The 23,623-nt window shown below is 32.7% G+C and overlaps 1 protein-coding gene across 2 annotated transcripts in view; it reads right to left on the minus strand.

Annotated features, from left to right (window-relative positions):
* gpp (DOT1 like histone lysine methyltransferase grappa) overlaps nt 1-23,623 on the minus strand; it is a 280,396-nt gene that overhangs the window by 88,420 nt on the left and 168,353 nt on the right. For both annotated transcript variants that reach the window (XM_085809864.1, XM_085809863.1), the window contains exons 9-10: nt 19,259-19,307; nt 14,191-14,290 (exon numbers count right to left, since the gene is read on the minus strand). In XM_085809864.1, the coding sequence (XP_085665990.1) occupies nt 14,191-14,290; nt 19,259-19,307 (149 nt within the window). The remainder of the gene's footprint in view (nt 1-14,190; nt 14,291-19,258; nt 19,308-23,623) is intronic.

Here is a 23,623-nt window from a genome sequence, read left to right on the forward strand (position 1 = left end):
GTATAGTATAATTTTGAAGAGAGGCAACTTATCACTGGCTATTTTAAAAAATGTTGGCTAATTACCATATGTTCACGAATACCATGCACAGGATTCTTTGATAATTTTAATCAGAAAAATTGAGGTGTGTAGCTTATGAAAAACAAAGCAATATAGGCCAGGTAAACACAAGTTGGTCGGCATAAATTATTTCTTTTTGAAGCTATGGTATCCCCAGAAAATATAATGTTATATAATGCTACTGTTTCCTCTCAAATAATAAATCCTGGTGGGAAGAAGTGCCATGGTGTGGTAAGTTATCTGCCTTTTTAGATTGCTGGTAGATTTTAAACGATCACTCGGGACTTTTAAATCCATATTTAGTGTAAGTGATTATTGCCGACTGAAGGTATTGCTTAACAAATAAAATTTTATCAGGGTTGCCACGCTACCTGGAAAACTGGAAAAAGTCAGGGAATTTGGAAATTGACCAAAAAATTCAGGGAAAAGTCAGGGAATTTAAGTGTTTTAGTCAAAATCTGGAAAAGTCAGGGAATTTCATACAACAATCCCGTCAAAAAAGGCGAGTTTTGCACCGACGTCGGAAGAGATCACTTTTTTGGCGAATTGTGTATCAGGTGAGTGTCATTTGGGCAGCTGGCATAGAGCCAACTTTTGCAGCTCCAATTTGATTGTCTTTAAGGCAAGCTAGTTTCCCGCAACTTTTGGTTTCCAGTAACCTCGAGAATCGCATGTGCAGTGCATGAACTAAAGAAAGTACCTGTTCTCGTATAAAACAAAATGGGTTTAATCCTAGTATACAGTACCATAAAGGTTGGAATTAAAAAAATATGTATTATAAAGAAGGAAAACCTCTCTGCAACAGACGTGGCTCAGTTCCATAGCGGGAAACAGCTGTGCATACGCGATATATCTGTCGCCAAAGCTCGAAACCGGTGTCGAAGTTCGAAGGTCACGTTATCAAGAGTTCATAAAATGAATATCGTTTAAAATGTCTTTAAACTCTAAAGGAAGAGAAAATATTTTTTGGCACAAGTAAATTAATTCATGGATTAGTTATTTTGATGGGAGGAAAAAAAATCTACGAAAATCCGTTTTTAAAATTATTGCGAAAAATCCAAGAAAAAACATTCTTTGATAAAACGTTTCTTTTTGGATTGTTCGCAATAATTTAAAAACAGATTTTCATAGTTTTCTTTTTTGTCAAAGAACGTTTCTTCTTAACACGTGTTTCTCAATTTCCTGTACACATCGCGGAGAGGGAAATTCTGGCCGTTCCGTCGTCAAATCCCTTGGCAAATTTTCCCTCCGCTTTTTATATAGACGTTCTTTGGTCAGAATGATCTCCATGTATGGTACAGCGGGATTTGGCGACATGATGATGAGCAGTAAACAGGTCATTTTGTTCTTGGCGACAATTTTCAAAATCATGCGAAGGCCGTATCGTATACTAGGATTTTACCACAAAATCTTTTTTTTCTTTTCTTTTTAATAAATACCTTGTCATTTTGCAGTAAAATAAAAAAATAGTAATCAATCATCTAGGATAACCATATATAACTATATTCGCTAAAATATCGTTGATTATTCTAATTAAATTTTTAAGTAATTAACTTTATTTTTATGTTATTCATATCATTTAATGTTGCTTCTTCCCTCTAAATTTATTTATCATTAGTAAATAATATTTCCAAATTTCAGGAAATTTTATCTGGCATAATCCTGAAATTAATTCTAGCAGTATGATGACATCACGAAATTTAATGCACATATTTTTTCCTTATGTATGCTGCGAAATAAATATAAAATACCTCAATTAAGTAAAAAAATATCATTAAATAGATTTCTTTCTTTCGTTTAGCTGCAGAAAAAGCCTTATTTTATTCCAGATTGGGCAGATTCAAATTTCAATCTTCAGTGGAGAAAACAACTCCTATTATAATTACATTTGTGTTTTCAAGTGTTAAGGTGCCTTTTAAGAATACACCTCACACAAATTAAATTTACCTAAAATCTAACCTAACTTTCAGCATTGTGTTGTGATTAGCCTCATGTTCAACTGGGGATGATCATGAGTAATAATTAAATAAAACGTACAGTTGTTATCCAATGTATATATCTTAAATTTTATTAAGTTTTTTAAGCGGAAAAGTAAACAAAATTATCAAACAAAGTGTACCAAGAATAATTATGAATAAATGTCCTCTGGGATTTATTGAATAATTAAGTGAATTTGCTACACAGTACAAGTAATACCATAATTAATTTAACTCTTAGCACAGCCAATGTACATTACACGGATAGACTGGAATTTTCTCGAAACATACCTGGAAAACCTGGAAAAGTCAGGGAATTTCATTCTCCTCTTTGAGTGGCAACCCTGTTTTATATAACATACTTAGATCATGGGTTTTTCTTTCTGCCGTAGAACTAAATTCTGCTAACCGATTCAATCGTTCCCATTAAAAAATTACTGGACATGTGTTACTACGCACTCAGGCACAAGATGCAAAATCTGCAGGTTGCAGCTCAGATTCCTTTCCTGATAACTGTGAATCGGTATCATATTTCTTTGTGCTCATAATCCAGGGAAAAGATCTTCTTTCTGTAAATTAAGCTTTCAGTCGGCTTGATGAAAATATGTGGCCCATATTCACGAACATTTTTTTCTTTTTTGGTGCATCCAAAAAATCGTGTGTGCATCTTATTCGATTATTCGTGGACATATGGTAATTAAAAGAACTGGCATGTTAATATTAATTCTAAACTACCACTCACATACGGACACAAATGCACACACAGATAAAAAAAATTAAACAGCCAATGAAAAATTCTTAGAAATCTGCTTTTCCTTCATTTCTTTCTTTAAATTTAATTAACATAGCAGATATTACAGTATATTATATATAAAACTAATATATATAGCTATATAAGCTTATATATAAAACTTAAAACTTTATAAGGTTTAACTACCCGTTAAAGGTTACTAGTACTCTTTTCAGTGTTTCCTACTTCTGAAATAATAACATTTTTTTCTTATTTTGCATGCTTACATATTTTGGCAGCAATAAGATGACCCATTCTCTCAAAAAAAAATTTTCAAGAAAGGAAGCGATATCAATGATAATAATAAAGAAAAAAGTGCCCAGCATCTCTCACAACAATACACCAAATCCAATGAGATTCTTTAAAATATATATTAACACATTGACTGCCATATGGATCACTGCTGGCCGGCACTTGGCTACTGTGGCGTGGGGGGCCATTGGTGACAGGGAATGCAACAAATAGTAAGAATACATAATTAGAGTAAATATTGATACTGATAAATTTTTAAACAATATCACTGCTATTATAATGGTTTGATAAAAAATAAATCACAAAAATTTAAGGGGTGTTGAAACCCAAAATCTTTAAAAAAATGGCGATTTCAGATTTTTGCATTTTCAAATTCTCTACACTTTTATCTTTCTAAAAATACCATTCTTTAATCTCTATGAAAATTAGAACTGTAAAAATACTAATTTTAATTTGTCATCAAATGCTTTGATAAATGAGGATTTTTACATAACATGTTTTTCACCAAACGTGATTTTTTATAGTGGATGTACTTATTCTCAGGAACTACTGCTGACAGGTATCTAAAATTTTTATGGTTTCTTTATTAGGTTTCCTAATATTTATTGAAATGAGCTTTTTGTGATAAACTAAGAAGAAAAATTAGAAAAGTGCTAAATTTTACTATGGCTTACAAAATATTCTGTAAATTACTCTAAAATCCGAAATGTTTCAAAAGCTCATTTCAGTATAATCAGGTATACTTTAATTTCACAAAACATTTCAAGCATGTATTTACAGCAAATTTTGAGAAAAAGTACATTGAAAATGGCCAATTTAACATTGTCGGTATAGGGGTTGCTGAGACCCCCTTAAACAATACACCGCAAAAATGATTTACAAAGCCTCGAAGGTTACTATTGACTCCCACCATGAAAAATGCATTACAGTCAAAAGCCTTTAATCCGGACTTGTCGGGACTTCGGCGATTCCAGATTATCGATTTTTCCGGATAATAGATCATCAGTTTAAATCTGGTAAGATGGCATGCAGAAATTATAAAATTAAAAATATGAAACCGTAATTTATAAAATAATGAGCAATTATGATCTAAAGGGTATCAAAATTTACCAAAAAAGAAGCCTAATATTTATTTGTTTACTTTATTAAACATTTCTTTCAACGCGCGGATGCGTAAAGCATACCTTACGCATAGCCGAAATTAGAAAATTGCAACCAGAAAACTATTTGATTTGTATTCGTGATATTTATAATGACGAGGAATTTGATTTAAATCATATCAAAGACGGAGTACATCGAAATTAAATACTACATTTAGTAAGGAATTATAAGCCAAATAAAATAAAAACATCTGCCCTGAAGATAACGATAGTGTTGACAAATCAACTTCCAGTTCATTGCGCGCCGCTATGCCCCCCCCCCCCCCGCAGAGCAGCGTGAAATTGATAAACAGATTTCGGAACGGTTAGATAAACAAAGAATATGCCTTTATCCATTTTTTGTAGCAATTCGTTTTTTGTTTGATGGACATCGAAACATACTTTCGTTTTGTAGATCCTTTGGGAGCTCCAGCATCGGAAATTCTATTTGACATAATCGAAAGTTCAAGCTTACTTTTAGAAAATTGCTCTTACAGTCTGCAAAAAATAATAAGCCGGATCCAATTCGAAGATTAAGGAACAACGCAATGATCAACATTAACTGATATAGATAATTAGATAATTTTAGCTTAAACCGTCCGTTATACATTAAACGCGCACGCGAAAACGTATTCTGCACTTGCGCAGATGCATATGCGCAGCCGTAAATGTCTTGGGCGCACGAGTAAAATGCCTATGCGCACGCGTCAATGCGGCGCATGCGCAGAAAGATTTTAGCTTTGAGGTCCGGATTATAGATCATTTTGGATTATGGGTGTCCGAATTAACGACTTTTGACTGTACATGATTATATAACTCACCGTATCTTGGATAATAGTTCAATATAATATACATCACATTACAAAAAAATTCATGATGCCGCCATGGACAAGCCACATAAAATGTATGCGGGCACGCAATAAAATTTTTCAGCTGAAATCAAAAACATTTCTGATTACAGATGATTATTTTTTAAACTAAATTCTTTAAAGCCATAAAGATCTTCATTAATATCATGCATTTGCTTCAGCTAATGGCATAATTCTGGTTCCAGCTCTTAACCAACCTTTCAAGTTAGTTTATTTCATAAGTTCGATAATACTAATTTAAGCCATTTTCCAACAACTTCCAAGTCATGTTAGTTATTCATGGAGAGCTTGAATATTTACTAACGACAAAAGTTGTCGTATATAAAGTTGTCGCCTATTAAAATTCATAATGACAGCAAGAAGAAAGCTTACATTTTACTATTATACATGAATTAGTTAAGAGTGAGATTCTTTCTTGAAAAAACGAAATACAAACAAAAGGCAAAACTATATAGCCTATGCTAATGCTCACGGCATCTAAAAAAGTTCACGCAGACTTTATTAAAGCAAAATATCGAATTAAAATGATTTACCTTTAACAGAAACATAGAATTTACCAGAAATAGAGAAACAGAAAATTTTACATAAGGTAAGGACATACTTAAAATTGAAACATAACAAAATATCAAAAAAATTATGTAAAATAATGAGCACATTTAACTATGTGCAAAATTTATACCAGAACCTGTCACACATTATTTTCTTCTTTCACTTCAGTTAATTTTCTAGGAAGTTCAAGAGCTAGTGATTATTTTTCAAAAAAGACTTTACATAAATTTAGATGCTTAAACTGGTACTCAGGTACTCCTCAAATTTTGGGGTAACTAATCATTCTAACTTGAGTACACAAAAGCCCTAACTAAGACGAGCTCCTGCATTTCTTTTTCAGAAAAATAAAACACAATTTCAGCCAAAAATTCTTTTGATCTTGTTTCATTTTATCTTAGCAATAAGTAAGTCTTAGAAATTCACATTAACTTCAAAAGGATGGCTTTTTTTGCAAGGGAAACAAATCTATGGATGAAGTTGAGACAATAAATAAACCCACACATTAAATATTTAGCCTCCAGGAAATGTAACAAATTTAGGACACCTTATTTGGATACCATTCAGGACACAGGTAAATTTCTCCTTGTCACCTCGCTCTTATCCACTGATTCAGCGTTGGCAGTTTGTTAGAATGAGGAGAAAGTGAAAATGTCATTTATATTTCTAAATAAAATAGTGATATAAAATAGCTTAAGATAAGCAGTTCAAACACCCACAAAATTGTTATAGTAACTTTACATGGTAAAGAACTCCTTCAGGCTGATGCAACCAAATACAGGAAATGAAAATGGTCACTAGCAGAGAACCTTAGGTTTATTCTCATCATACACATCAATTTGCAGATTCAGGGGCATTCATTCGTTCGTCAGACAGTCTGCTTGGCAGTTATGATTAATATCAGCAAAGGATTATTGTTACAGAGTTTTTATTTCTTCTTCCATTGCTTACATACCCATGTTTCTTTATTAAAATTTCTCTCATATTCTCATCAGGGCAAAAGAAAAGATGCTCCCATATTCTCAACTGGTCTAGCATTCTCTCTACTTTATTTACACCTGCCTTAACAATTTCCTTTTTGTTTACTGATGTGCTGGAAAAAGTAAAATTAACGTTTTACTATATCTTAAAAACAGTACATATGCTGCTCATTGAGGGCTTAAAATCAGTAAGAGCGCACCAGAGCCTAGTTCAATCACTTTTTATTTTTCCATTGAGATTGTAATTTCAGCTGAAACCCCAAATAACATGAAACCCAGTGCTTCATTATTTAAATATTTGTAACTTTTATTTATCTACTTAAATTTACTTTTAATTTTCAATTATTTTATTTATTTTTGCTCATCTTTCACATCACAAGTTTTTTTGGCTCATCTTTTCTCATTTATTTATTTTTGATCATCTAAGAATTTACTGTTTGTAATACAAATTAATATTTACTTATTGAGTATTATTTGAATTGCATGCTGTTAACTATATATGTTTATTTTATAGAATTTCCTTTTTGCTGTTTATGTTTATATTAGGTAAATGTACTTGATATTGATATGTAAGTTGCTTTCTTACATTTGAATTATTTTGCATGCTGAAATAGTGATAAATTTGATGGCTCTAGGTACCGTTGTGTTATAGAAATGCAAGAAACATACCGTAAATTCCGGAAGAAATGCTGCGGCGTTTACGTGTTTAAAACTTAAATTTTCAGCGGGTGCGGCGTTTAGGTGCGCTAAAAATAAAATATTTTCTATGATGGTCATTGCACATAGTTTGGATGGCCTTGTCATTGTGCATAGACTGGTGCTGTTCCCACATAAAAGACCACTCAGTTGCTTTTTGCGAACGTTATTTTGTTTACATTCTTTCCCTTGAACGGACCTACATGACTTATTCACCCTACATGCCTAAACGAGATCTCAGAACAATAACATTCTTCCCCCTTTCAAATCAACATTCTCATCAGTTTGAATAGTCTCTCTCCTCTGCCATTCCATGAATCTTCTAGGACCCAGCCTTTCCCCACCCCTGCCTTTTCTGCAATTTTTTTCAAAGGTGGAAACGACTCCACCTGCCTTGCAATAACGGACTCTGACGTATTTCCCCTTCAGCATGAATTGTTTTTTCTTGGCAAGTAGGCGCTCAATCCCGGAACCAATGCTATTGTTTACTGGAAGAGTCCAAGATTTGTAGGTATGGTACCTGAAAGTAGGGATGAGCTAAGAGGAGAAAGGAAAAGGGATTTTGAGTATAGGGAATTTCAGTCGTTCCGGGAGTGAGCGCCTACTATGAACGGGCTCCTGCTTTGTGAGGGTAGCTAGCATTTTGTTAGTAAGTGTATTATTCCTACTGATTTTCTGCCCTTTTTTTCAATTTTGATTACCCAATTTTGAAAATTCTGTGTTAAATTTACACTTTTTTTAGTTTTTCTTATAAAACACTAAATAAGAAATAATTATTATGAAAATTTTTATTAATTCTCATTATTTCATAATTTAAATTTTGTTTGACACTTCTGTAATAATGCAAATTCATTAAGTTAATCATTTATATCCCAGCATTTAGAATCAATGCATTTGAAAAATCAAATTTGAAAGACCTTTTGATTACCAATGACTGAATGGTCTAACTCATTAAAAGACCTTTTACAGTTAATTTTCAGAATGAGTCAACTCTAAATTTGTAACATATCTAAATCAACAACCGAAAGCAGTGCACAGGATTGATGTTAAATAATTTTGGTTAATTAAGTATAACAAAGTACTGTTTACTTTTTAACTGGACATTATTCCATGAAACAAATTTATTCCGTGTAAACTGAATTTGTTCTTTCACAAGTGAATACAATACTCTTTTCGTATAAAGAAAGGTCTTTTAAAGCTCCATCAAAATATATCATATTAAAACACATTATTTATTTTGGGTACCAGATAAAAGAAAAGTTAAGTAATTATGTTTTCTTGTTATCATATTAGAGGTAAATGTTATAAATATCAAAAATTTACAGTTACAATTTTCTACAATACCTTAAGTAAATAAAAACTTTACAGTTACGTATTGTAACTTCATGTAATACTCGGTTACTTTACTGTAATAAGAGTTCTAATAAATATTAAATTTTGTTGGAATACACAAAATTATGTAATTTCGCCAAAACGTTATGCCTTTAAGCAAATTTTAAATAAGCATACAATTTTACATTGCAAACACTTATTTCCCTATGATTTTTTTTTTTTTTTTGTTTCATAAATTGATAAAAATTAATCTGTCCTTTAACAAAATGTTCAATAAAACATGGAGCATAAAAATAAGCAGTGAAACTCCTTCCACGGTTCGGGAATAAGTCAGAGAGCATATCCCATTTTTCCCTACTGAAAGCCATTCCACGATCTAATTATTTCTGTTGGAAACCATTCCGGAACCTTTCCTTTCTATTCCTCTCACCTGTGTATATTGAACTCGCCCAGCTAACAATAGCAGGCGTTCCAAGATTGACGGTCTAATTTCTTGTCATTCTGCCAGATACAAATCCCATCAGTTTGGGTAAAAGTACCTGTTGAGTAGTTTTTAAGTAAGAAGGGAGCGGAAATATTTTGAAAATGTCACCTAAACGGCACAGAAGCTATACTGCTGGTTTTACGCTTAATGTAATTTCACATGCTGAACAAATTGGAAATCGAGCAGCAGCTCGAGAGTTTGAAGTGGACGATAGGTATAGCAGATTTATGAAAAGAAAAAATATTTCTGTGCGTACTAGAACAACAATCGGGCAACAATTACCAATGGACTGGACGGATAAAAAGGCATCTTTTATAAAATATGTGACAGATATTATTGACAAAAAAAAAAAAAAAAACTTTTCTGGTCACAGATAATAAATATGGATGAAATGCCGTTAGCTTTCGACTCTCCTGCAAACAGAACTGTTGATGAAACTGGTGCCAAAACTGTATCTGTGCTTACAACGGGGACTGACTGATTAATTTATTGCCTAACTACCACACAGTGTGCAGTTTTTCCAGGTCAATCAAATTTGCCACATGGGTGCATCACATGGTATTATCTGCCCATGGTATCCCAGAGGGAGTGAAGGAGGTGGAAAAAAGGGGGAGACTGAGACATCGCGCGATCATGGACAGCAAGTGAAACGTCCTAAGTTAATTGAAGAAAAAGCACAATGTCTTAAAGTATCAGTACAATACAAATACAGAAAGAGTAAAAATATTGTTACGAAAAGGCAGGGTTGCCACATTTGGCGAGAAATCGCTAATTTGACGACATTTGGCAACAAAATTGGTGATATACCATGGACGGTTGGAGAGTCTTCTGGAACGAATTCTTACCGGTTTAGTCCAGAATGTTCCCGAACACAAGCCGAAAGCTATATAAACCGTGCTGGTCCGCAGTCAAAGAGTGCGCTTCTGAGGAAGTGTGTCTCTCAACAAGCATGAGTGTGTCTCGTCTAGCGAGTCAATCCCTGCGGAGTCGATCGAGTTGACAGCCGGGCAGCGAGTGCCGAGTGGGTCGTCAAGTCCACCGAAGGAGTCTGTTAGTGTATCGCGGTTAGTGCATCGTCGAGAGAGCATGTTGAGCTCCGGGAAAGACCGAACTGAAGAGTCAGAAGCTGTGCTCGTGTGTCGTCGGGTGCATCGTGAGTTGTAGCGTGGAGAGTCTCGAGAGTACGTGGAGTTCCGAGAACGACTAAGCAGAGTCGGGAGCTGTACTCCGGAAAGCAGAGTCGGCTGCTTTGCAGGAGGCTGTCTCCACCGTGATAGCCTGATAACCAACCTGAAGGCCGTGTCGCTGATCGTGTCAATAGTAGATCTTCGATGACTGTAAAACGTGCTTTGGAGCTCTCCTGATTAATATTGATAAATAAAGTGTGTTTTGATACTTCATAAAGTGTTGTCGTTATTCACTCCAAATCTACAAACCCCGTACGAACGTGAAGGAAGGAAATAACGTAACAACTGGTGTCAGAAGAATAGGTAGAGGAAAAACGTAACAATATATACAATATGTACACTATATACAGGATATTGCACTATATTGCACACTACTAATCATTAAGTAGGACTACGACGGGGCATGAAAGAACGTTATTTACACATATGTGTTAGCTTGTGCTGCAAACGGTGACAAGCTAAAGCCGATGATCATTTTTAAATGAAAGACTATTCTGAAGGGAGATTTTTCTAATGGCGTAATTATTTGTGCAAACGAGAACGGCTAGATGTGTGAAACAATCATGCGTGAGTGGCTACAAAAAGTTTGGCAGTGTCGTATGGGATCTTTTATCCAACCAAAAGGGTTATTGATAATGGATTCCATGCGTGCTCATTTACTTGAGTCAGTGAAAACCAGATGTCAAAATTTGTCTACGACTGAAGCATAATTCCTGGTGGTTTGTCAAAAATCTTACAATCGTTAGATTCGACAGGTAATAAATCCTTCAAAGCTGAAGTCCGAAAGCGGTGGGAGTGTTGGATGAGTGAAGGATTGCATACGTATACCAAAAGCGGTAAAATGCATAGAGCATCTTATGAAGAAGTTGCAAAGTTGGTAGGAAGTGCGTGGAAATCTGTAAAAACATCGTCAATAATAGCAGGCTTCAAAGAAGCTGAAATTATAGTCCTTAGATAAAGAGACTGTAAACCAAGAAGATGAATGTGATGTTCTGAAAGACTTGGACTTAGATCAGGATTTACTAAATCTTTTAATTCAGATAGTGAAGAATCAGATTTTGATGGCTTCATATGATGTATAGTTTGCTGTAATTCCTTTTGTAAGTAAAATTTAAAATTTCCTTTTGTCATCCAAATTTAATATTTCGTTGTTGCAACATTTTTTAATAATATAGTCTGAGTATTACAAATATGGACTTCTTTAGTGGGTAAATATAAGTATATACGTGAAGGTAAATATATTTTCCACATTTCTTACCTTTAATTTATTTTTGAGTTACGGTTTCATTTCATGCGTTTTTCTTAACTGGTATGTCATATATCAGGACTTAGGTTGAGATTTTGCATCTATACAGCCCACGATGATGTCACGCGTAATTCAATCTATTGCGGCATTTCTGTGCAATTTTAATTTTTTCCCGGCCATTTTTCTCGAGTGTGGCATTTACGCTGCTGCGGTCTTTCTTCCGGAAACTATGGTACATATATTTATGCAGATTCTTCCTTATTTAATTTCTTTAAATATAATAAAGGGCTCTAATATTTTTCAGCAACAATTTGAAAAGTGAACCAACATTTATAGTGAATCAACACAAAATGCCAAAACGAAATTAATAGCCCTTCTGGGCAAATCGCCCCTCTTTGGAAGAATTAAAGAAGAATTAGCATCCAACATTAAAAATTATTGTTTTTCAATTAAAAGTAATTTTTCCTGATAATTATGAAAAAGAAAATTCGATTAAAAATTCATTTTGTTCAAATGTACCCAAACTTTTTATCTCATGAAGAAAAGAAAATTTGAAGAAATATCTGTGATCGAACTGAAAATTTCATAAATAACACATTTCTTAACGTTCGGCTGAAACCAAAAAAAAAGATTTTAAAGGCATTTAAAAAAAACACAACCTATTTGTGTGAACAACGATTTTCTTCCATGCTATATTTGGAAAATAAATATGGAACAAAATTTGAAGTGGATTCTTATTTACGGTTTAAACTAGGTAAAATAAGACCAAACATACAGAAATTGATATATCTTAAACAAACCCAAATCTGGCACTAAATTTTAGAATTAAAATATTATAACTTAAATTTTGATAATTAAAATGTTAACCAATTTCTAATCTAATACTTTTTATGTACGCATATCTAATACAAACAGCCAATAGGTTGTGGAAATGGCAAATTTTTTTTATATCTATATTGAGAAACTGAAAAATAATCATTATAAAATGTAGATGTGGCACTAAAATTCTCAAAATTTTGTTTAGATGGTACGCATTAGTCAAAAGGTTGAGAACCACTGTTCTAGAGTAATCAAAAATCATATATCACATTAATTTGGCAATCTAATTTTGATATGTGATGCTTGGAAAAAATACAATTTGGAATGTTAGTTAACACTGGATGTAAGGATTGTCTGACTAGCTATCTTAATTTATGATATTCTTGGAATTTAATAAATGTGTTTTGATACATATATACATATTTTGCTTCATTTGTGTTATTTTTATTCTTGGTCTGGCTTGTCACTCCATTTGTTTCAGACATAAGGCTTTTAGAAAACATTCAGACTTGGGGCATTGTTAATATTTTTATGAGTACAGGGTTTCACAATGCACCTTTAGTTTTACTAGTACTAACCAGTTATTAATAATTATTTGATTGTTTATTGATAATTTGTAATGAATTGTAGGTGCCAGGAATGTACTTAAACTCTTTGAATTTATTAATTTTGCGGAACAGATTGATTGTTGCATGAATATTCCTTCTCTGCTGTTGGTGAGGTTTTGAATTTGTGGAACTGAATAATGCTGTTGATTCTAGAGTTAATTATGGAATTGACTGAATATGTAGTTATGTAAATTGAAGTAATGGTTTTTGTTAAAGATAGCATTCGGTTTGCTCAAGCAATAGCAAAGATTTATTCCTCTTTATTTTATTTATTTATTTTTTTTATTTTATTTATTATTTTTTTTTAGGTTTGATTTATTAAGTGTGAGTTTGCATTTGATTGAGTTGATTGATTTTAACGATATGTTTATTAATTCCTCTGGGTTTAGATCAATTATGTACACAATTTAGGAGTTCACAGTTTTCAGTTTATTTTATTTTTTAGTCGGGCACTAAAGAGTGTAAGTTAAAGACAGGCAGTTGAAACCTTAAAAATTTAATACTAAAATGTTTCTGCAACTAAACATTAACAAATTGAACTGCACACATTTCTAATTTTAAAAAAAGGCATACTACATAAATTATTTAGATTTTAATTATCCACTAGCATTCATCAATAGCATCAAAATTCTAGATGCATCATAGATACTGTTCTCTATTAATATGAAAGGGAAAATAAAAATTATTGAGAAATAGGTAATTCCTCCAAAAATGATTCCATATGAATAATCTTAATTGTTTTAGTTAATTTTGTTTCAATATAAATATATTTTTTTTAATATTTACATTCATTGGGCTTGGATTGCTTTATTTCTCGAAACCACATGAAGGCTAATGACATTTAACACAAGACTCATATTATTCCTTCCCTCCTCTCAGGAACCAACCTCTCAAGAGGATTTTTAGATCAACAGAGTGCTTCCAATTTACAAAGCAAAAACCACGTTTACACACTATACTGAATTCAGAACAATGCCTAACTGCATATGCAGTCATTCTGCTAATCATCATGTAATCCAAAGTATCATTTCACCTATCAACATTTGATATGTCATTTTAGCATTACACAATAAAGACAACTTCTCCTCAGTGAGTTTAGAATCAAATGCTGGCATTATTTTAGTATTAAGTTACATCCTTCAGAATATACATATAGAGAGAAAAAGGAAGTCAGCGAAAGAAATATTTCTAAAGGCAGGTACTTACCACTAAGATTTCTGTCAGTTATTCGAAAATTTAGAGGGCAAAATGCTTTAGATGAAACTACTCGTGCTTCATCTTTTATATCAGCAAATCTCATTTTAAGCTAGATAAGTAAAAAAATTAACACTTATTGAAATACAGATATTAATAAAGGAAACCAAATTAATACATAACTGAGTCAAACTGTTTTTTATACAAAGCTCAAAATAAATTTTTAAAAGTGATTTTTTAAATAAATCTTTTAATATATGTTTAGACTTTATCTTCAATAACATAATAAATGCCCAAACTCTAAAAACAGCATAAACATGCTGAAATGACATGCTGACAGATAATTAATAATAATAAACCAAATAAAAGCTACAGAAGAGAGACAGAAATCAATTACAGCTTAAAAAGAGACAAACATGTGAGCTGAGTGCATTACTTTCCATGAAAATGTGCAAATATGATGACTTTAGCAACTTAGATGATGAATGCACTGATAATGCAAGTCAGAAGGGTTGCTCTCTCACTCTGGAATACCTTCAAGGTTTTTAAAGCAACAGCACCAGGAATCTCACAGTCACTTCTGCCAATGAAAATTGTACTACCTACTGCATCAATTGTATATATACACATCTAGAATCAATCTTGAATTCCACAGGAAGGTGAACAGGTAGTTATACTAAATGCTGCAAAGTAAAAATTACAGAAGATACTATTTCACTTATGTGCTATAACAGAAGGTGTGATTTAATTAGCACCTCGTTAGATATTATGACTAACTGAACTTGCTACATAGTAGTACCAATATATAGTAGCAAGATTAACTGACAATTCTTCTACAGTGGGTTGATAGATGACACAGGCATATCTTGCCTACTGAAGACAGTGGAAGTTTTATGCCAGCAGAGGCAGCCATTTCATTTAAAAATTAATTGTTTACCTGGAGATATCTTAAAATTGTCAAGCTATCAGAATATACAGGATGATCATCTGTACTTTTTACATGGCTATCATGCACCTAAAGGCCATAATTTATTTCACTGGTGTTATAGGTTAGTTTACTGTGTCACTGCCTTCAATACATGACAGGGTTCATAGCCACATTTTAGTTAAAAAAATAAGCACTTTTCAAGCACATTTTAAGAAAAAATAAGTACCTGTCTAAATTACACAACTGCATAACCTTAAAAATTAGACTTGTAATTTAAATGAGAAATGGAGTATTTATTAAGAGAGAATAAGCATTACCTCAACCATAGAAAATAATTACTTTTTTTTTTTTTAAATTTTAAATAACAGTCCAATTTACAGAACTAGTTTACAATGAGAGGAAAAAAACTATGCAGAACTAAACCATATTACAAGATTTAATGATAAAATTTCAGTTCAAAATAGAGAAAATAAATAATAATAAGGAATATTTATTGTATTCGCTTGGAACCAAATAATAAATACAATTCATTTTTCCACTCATATTGATATTTAAATAATTTAAATCTAAATTCTGAACATTTTCTAAATTTTCATTGTATATCAGTTTTCCCTTAACAGATATTGCAAGCAAAGTAATTTAAGTAAAAAAGAGGAACATTTCTGAAATCAGAAGACAGAAATTTGCTTCATGCAGTCATTCTTTAACAGTAAAAGCTTAACTAACCAGCATACTTGGAAATTGGCGAATATTCGGACAGTCGAGCGTAACTTGAAAAAGAGGAGCGGAAGGGGGTAGACTGTAGCTGCTCTTTAGATTTCTCCGCTAAATAAATGCTTTTGACATTTTGATATATGCATCATATAAAAATAAACCAATGGAACTGAAAAATATTCTGCTTAGTAAGCACAGTAAAACTCTTTTAAGTGTTCATAAACAAATCTCGGTCAGAACATCAAAATTAGTTATCTCTGCAAGATATCGCAAACGTTATTGCGCAATACGTGCGCCGTAATTCTTCCCTACGTGATATTACACAATCGGAATCAACAGCTGCCGGTATTGGCGGAATAAAGAACTAAATAACTGGGGTGTTTTTCATTCTAATTTTCAGCAGACAGCGTTAAATTTCCGGAATAGAATCATTCTTCGCTTGGGTTGGTAGACTGCAGAACTTTTAGTCCTATTCAATCCAGATTGGAAAGTGACAAAAAAAAAAAGTCCGTGGCTTGTTTTGCAGCAAACTGTAAGTTTCAATATTCGAGATTTTGTGGAGAGAGGGGAGAACCTCCCAATCTTCGTACTGTATAATGTATTGGCCCAAAAAATGAAATTATTTTGACTATTCGATGACTTTCCCTTTATTTAAGCCATTCCGAATATTATTCCATAGAAAGCTAATCTGTGTTAAAACACAACCATGTTTGGAAGTTTACTATACTTCAGCAGTTACTGCAACTATGTTATTATAAACATTCATACATATGCTCATAATATAAGCATAATGATCATAATAAACACGAATATGAACTGACCAAGCGGAACGAGAATGCAAATTAAATTCAAACGTGTGTAGTATTTGGGTGGGAGGAAAAGAATGCCGAATGTACCGGAACTTTCAACTGCATTCGCAATTCTTTGACCAATAAATAGAACGACGGGCACCTGCCTGTACTCTTCGTGCACACCAAAGGTTATGTTAATGCAGAGATAGGGGGAAAAGCTATTTCCGGGAGTATGATTCACCATCTGACATTCCATATTAGGAAGAAAAGTTGTTTATTTAGTTTCGGCTTTGGTACGGGGAAAAATAGCGCGTTCATTAAAAAAGAAAAGCACTAAAAGCAAAAAATAAGCACTTAAAAAAAATAAAGGCTTTAAAGAAAAAGTAAGCTTCTATAAGGGCCTTTATATTTTATTTTCAAATATAAGGACTTATAAGGACCGCTACGAACCCTGCATGACTTAAGGAATGGTCAGAAATTCCAGTTACTTTCAAGATTCTCATATTTAGCCCAAATGAATCTCTCTGGAACGTCATTAGGATAAATGTTTAAAGGATGCAGCAGTGAACAATGCAGACAGAAGAGATACAAGCCAACATAAAACATGAAATAAAAGAAAACAACAACCTCATGTTTGGCATATATTTTAGTCACAAATCTATCGATTTTGAGGACAAATGAAAACAGGTCCCTCTTCATCAGAAGCAAACAATTCTGCAACGAAAAAACAGCCAGAGTTGTATTTAAGGCCAAAAGGAGTAAACTGAATGGGAAAGTAGCACTATCTGTTGGCAGAAATAGTAAAGAAAACTGAAAAATAAAATCAATAGAATTTTAAGAGTATTAAGAGGGACTAGCCTAGATGTAAAGTCATTAACTAAACAAGATACACCTTTGTGAATATGAAAAGCTTCAAGAAAATCCAATTCACCACTGGAAGAAGCTTTTACAGAAGCAACTAACTCACATAGAAGAAGCTAATTAATAAGTCTTCAATAGATAAGCATAGTTGGAAATTTAATCAATTTTGACTACAATGGGTTGATAGATGACACAGGACTGCAAAAATTATCTAAAAAACTTCTTCAATTGGTGAATTGAAATTTTTTTTAAGCTTTCAAGATTTAAAAAGATTTACTTTGTTTAGTTAATGATTTAATTCCAATGCAGTTCTCCCTAACACTTTTAAAATTCTATTAACTTTTCAAATTTTATTACTAATTTTGTTGAAAGATGGCACTACCTTCTCATTTGTTTTGTGCCTTTTGAGTATAAATATGACCCTGGCATTCCCATCAATAATGATTTCTTTGTTCCTGATGAAAAGGGAGCTGTATCTGCACTTGAAATCAATACAGTATTCATTAAAATTCTATGCCAAAGATGATGTTGATGTTTTGATTTAAAAATGTTATATCAGATTACACTTTTCAATTCCTAGAGCATCAAGTTTCTGATGAAGTTAATGTTTCACCATGTGCACAGCCATTATCCACATACAAAAGAACTGACTTGAAACTAGGTAGATGTCAACGTTAGATTATTTCAGTATGGCAGGTAACACAAAAGCTATCTGCTTAAAGGGAGTAATGCCTTGGTGGAGGAATTTCTAAGGAAAATTTTCTCATAAACATATTACACATAGAAAAAATACCCATACAGCCAGCCTGTTTACCTGGGTAACTCAAGTCAAGCTATCATTATTCAACAATCTTAACACGTTGAGTGTGGCGCTGGTCCCTGTGGACTGGCAGTGAACTTTCCATGTGGCCGGCGTCGGTCCCTGGGGACCGTTACAGCGGTTTTTGTTTGGCTGGCGTCGGCCTTCGGGACCAACAGTATTAAGGTTAAAAAATAAATATAGTCTCAATGAAATGTGATCAAATTTAGTTTTAATGAAATGCATTGAAACATTCTAAGCAAAAATACGGCTTAGCTCGCTGCCAGCTGAACAGAAAGGACAGCAAATTCGGCGCTGCGCTAAACGTGTTAAGCACCTTGACAACTGGTGGGAAGCCAATCAAATGATATTGTCCTTGACTGCAAACTAGTAAACAAGCTCTAAATATTACTGTGGAAACAAATTTAGTGAACCCTACGGTCTATCCGTCAGGGTATGCCTAACTGGAGGCTGTTATAGTGGCAGGCCTTATACATTACAGTACGATTAAGTCTTGTGAAATTTTATTATTTTCATTCTGCCAAATACAATAGCAAAATACAAAAGCAAATATTGCCAAAACATCATTAAGTGCATCAAGATGGCTAACTTAAAAGCATTTTTTTCAAACTACTCCTAGGAAAAATGCTAGTAGAAAGCACACGAGTTGCTTTGACTTAACTATGAAAAATGAGATACAGTTTTTCTGTCAGGAAGTGTTCCTGTGGTAGAGAGAGCATGATGGTGACCATTTCTATCAGATGTCCACCTCTGAAAATGACCAGTACTTCTGAGTCATGGTATTCAACATGACCTCTCTAAATTGCAATCTTTGCAGATGACAAAATCACCTGAAATCACGTGCGGTCATCTTAAAAGGGGTTTCATTATATTTATTTATAAATTATTCTTTTGGAGATACTAATTTTAATCAGATTTTAGCTTTAATATTTCACTAAATCAAGAGTTATATAATTAAAATCTTACCATATGATCGACATTAGGACCAAAAGCAAAATTATTCACAAACAGCAAACTATAAGAGAAACAAAAAGCTAAAATAATAAACCATATTTAAAATATTTTATAGCAACATGAAATGATTTAATTTACCAATAACATAACACTCCTTCAGGTTATTCTTACAAAGATGATTACTAACAGAAGAAAATGCCAAAATTTAAAATACTTGCTGCATAAGCATTAAAATTAGTAGTACAAAGTATTCTTCAGTCCCAAATTCAGGAAATATCTGACAGAAATATTTGGAAAGGAAGCCAAATACCACAAATAAAAATATATTTATGCATGTATGTAACATTTATACACATACAGACATATTTATTTATTTATTTAAAAATTACTTAAATTATTACTAATGTTATTATTAATCAAACAAAAAGAATCAGAAATATTTGCAATAACAGCAACAAGGAAAAAAAAAAGTAAAAAACAGCTAGCTAAACTACAGCTGTCAGTCTGTTTGACGGTCTGTTTTAATTTCTATTGGTTTGTCAATTAGATCATCTTGACCCAATTCTTCAAGTAAAAAGACGTACCATTTAACTTCACATGCACATTCACAGAATGCTAAAAGTTCAGCTTCCATTGTAGATAGAGCAACAATTCTTTGTTTGTTGCACTTCCAATTTATGAAATTTTTACCTAATTTAATAAAATAACCTCCAAATGATTTTCCATCTTCAGTGGTACACTAACTTGCATCTGATGTAGCACTTAATTACCCATTGTGTGAAGTATATACTAAACAGGTCTTTTGTGTTCCTTTAATATATCTAAATATCCTCTTTACAGCCTTCTGATGTTACTCTTTGGGATCTTGATTATATCTTGACAAATTACTTACTGCAGAAGCTAAGTCTGGCCGCCTTGTGCCTGTTGCTAAGTACATCAATGAACCTAATGCTTCTTGATATTTTGTCTTCGACACAGGTGGCGAAGATGCTATGTCATCATGATTTTCACCCAATATTCCTCGAGTCTTTATAGGTTTACATTCATCCATTTCAAAGTTTTTAAAGATTTTAGTTATACACAGTCAAAAGTCGTTAATCCGGACTCGTCGGGACTTCGGCGATTCCGGATTATCGATTTTTCCGGATTATAGATCATCAGTTTAAATCTCGTAAGATGGCATGCAGAAATTCTAAAATTAAAAAATATGAAACCGTAATTTATGAAATAAAGAACAATTATGATCTAAAGGGTATCAAAATTTGCAAAAAGAAAAAGCTTGATATTTATTTGTTTACTTAAATAAACATTTCTTTCAATGCAAGTTGTTTAAGTTTTGCTTCGTTTCATGTGATAATACTTTCTCTTTAATTCTATTAAACAGACATAATTTCTTGTTCAGTTACAAAGTCCTATAATTGCTGTGTCAAGAACACCGACTAATTTGTCAATCGAAATTTTTTCGTTTTCAATAACCTCTGTTACTTTTATCGGAAGCGAATTATAATGACGAGGAACTTGTTTTAAATCATATCAAAGACGGAGCATATTGAGATGAAATACTACATTTGGTAAGGAATTATAAGCCAAATAAAATAAAAACATCTGATCTTCAATTATAAGCCAAATAAAATAAAAACATCTGCCCTGAAGATAAGGATACTGTTGACAGATCACCGCGCGGCGTTCCCCCCGCCAAGCAGCGTGAAATTGATAAACAGATTTCGGATTTCAAAACATACTTTCGCTTTAGATCCTTTACATATTAACAAATATATATCAGAAATTCTATTTGATATAATCGAAAGTTTAAGCTTACTTTTATAAAATTGCTCTTACAGTCTGCAAAAAATAATAAGCCGGATCCAATTCGAAAATTAAGGAACAATGCAATCATCAACATTAACTGAAATAGATAATTAGATAATTTTAGCTTATACGTCCATTATACATAAAACGCGCATGCGAAAACGTATTCTGCACTTGCGCACACTCATATGCGCAGTCGTAAAAGGTCTTACGCGCACACGTAAACGCCTATGCGCATGTGTCAACGCGGCGCATGCGCAGAAAGTTTTTAGTTTTGAGGTCCGGATTATAGATCATTCCGAATTATGGGTGTCCGAATTAACGACTTTTGACTGTAGTTTTCTTGACTGAGTATAAGTTTTCCAGATTCTTGCCGGATGTCTATTCCTAAAAATTTTTGTGTTTTAGTGACTTCTCGTAATGTGAACGATTTAGATAGTTGAGAGATGATGTCAATTATCTCAGAATTTGAATTTCCAATCACCATTAAGTCATCCACATATACTGCTATGATAAAATAGTTGATCTTATCTTTATAAATATAAACACACGGATCTGACTTTAGTCTAGTTAAATTCTTTTCTTTAAGAACTTTACATAATTCATCATACCAGCATTTTCCTGATTGTGGTAATCCATATATACTTTTGCTTACAAGATACACTTTGTTTGGATCTGATATAAAGCCAGGTGGTTGTTCCATGTAAATTGGTTTATCCAAGTATCCATTTAAATATGCAGTTTTTACATCGAAAAATCTTATTTTGTAGTTTTTGTAAACTGCAATCGATAGTAATGTTCTAAAGGTTGCAAGTCTCATTACTGGGCTAAATCCATCTTCATAATCAATTCCTTTTCTTTGATTAAATCCTGTTGCTACTAGTCTTGCTTTGTAAATTGTTTCTAAATTACCCTTTTCATCCCTTTTTGAGAATATCCAGTGGTTTTTAATAACTTTCTTATCGATGGGTCTTTCAACTAATTCCCAAACTTCATTAGCCTCCATTGAACTCAATTCTTCTGTCATTGCATGTAGCCAGAATTCACTTTCAGCAGATTCTATAGCTTCATCGTACGTCTTAAGTAATCCTTCATTTGTATTGTATACTACATAATCTTTTAATTTTTCTGGGGGCTTCGTAGTTCATGCTGGTCTTTTCTGTACAGAATTTCCATGACTATAATTTCCAGGTTCTTCATTTATTTGTGGATACTCGGTTGGCTTTTCCAATGAATTGTTATCACCGTGTTCATCATCACTGTTGGATGGCAAAATTTTCTCAGCTTCTTCATCTGTTGTATTATCTTCTCTATAGTATCTGTCAGTTATTTCTGAATTATTTACATTTCCATTAGTTTGTTCCTCATAAAAAATAATAAGTTCTTCTAATATTTGATTTTTATCGAATTCTAAGTAATTTTCTTTTAGTAAAGGTGATCCAAGTTTCCGTTCATCAAATTTTACATCTCTCACTTCTTGAATTTTAATTTGTTCAGGGATATAAATTTTGTACGCTTTTCTCTTCATGCTATAGCCTATCATAATTCCTTTTTTAGCTTTATTCTTTTTTTACCTTTTAAATCCATCTTTCTACGTTTTTCTCGTTTTATATGAACATATGCTTCACATCCAAATCTTTTAAGATAAGTAATGTTAGGCTTGCGCCCTTTCATATGGTTCATATGGTGTAAACCTTTTATCATTTTTGTGACTCCTGTTATTCACATGTACAGCTACTTTTAACGCTTTCAGACCAAAATTTTATCGGCAATTCTGCATCAATTAACATAGTTCTAGCAGATTCAATTATAGTGCGATTAAAACGTTCAGCTTTTCCATTACTTTCCGGAGTATAAGGGGTTGTAAGTTCATGTTTAATTCCCATTTTTTCAAAAAAAGTCTTTTATGTTTTTAACTAAAAACTCACTACGAATTCTTTTTAGTTTCTTTCCTGTTTGTCTTTCTTCTTGAATGATAAGTTTGTTTAGAGCTTCTGAAGTTTCACTCTTCATCTCAATTGTTATCACAAATATGAAATTATTGTAATCATCTACCACTCTTAAAAAATAACAGCTTCCATCAATTGATTTCTCAATTGGTCCAACTAAATCTATGTGCCATAATCCTAAAATATCTTCAGATTGCTTAAATTTCACACTTTTATAAGATGTTCGTGTTATTTTACCTAATGTATAAGGTTCACAATTGTTTTCAGAAATTTTTACATTTTCTAATCCACTGACCGATGAGTGTTTTTTCATTTCTATCAGCCTTTGATAATTTATATGACCTAGTCTCTGATGCCATAGTACATCATTAACATAACTAATTTTAGCTTCTTCAACAATATTTCCTTCAGCTTCAAATTTATTTCCATTTCTGCTAGCTATATATAGAATGTTTCCCTGTTTATTGATCACTTCTGCTTTATTCTTGGTAAAAATTACTTTTAAATCATGATCTACAATTTTTGATACTGACAGCAGATTTTCACTTAAATTCGGTACTTGCAGAACATTTTCTACTCTCAAGATGTTCTTATTTCTATCAGTTTGCATTTTAATGTT

The sequence above is a fragment of the Stegodyphus dumicola genome, chromosome X2 (assembly GCF_044657685.1).
Source record: "Stegodyphus dumicola isolate Sdum_Otavi_A_Nest chromosome X2, ASM4465768v1".
Classification (NCBI taxonomy): Eukaryota; Metazoa; Arthropoda; class Arachnida; order Araneae; family Eresidae; genus Stegodyphus; species Stegodyphus dumicola.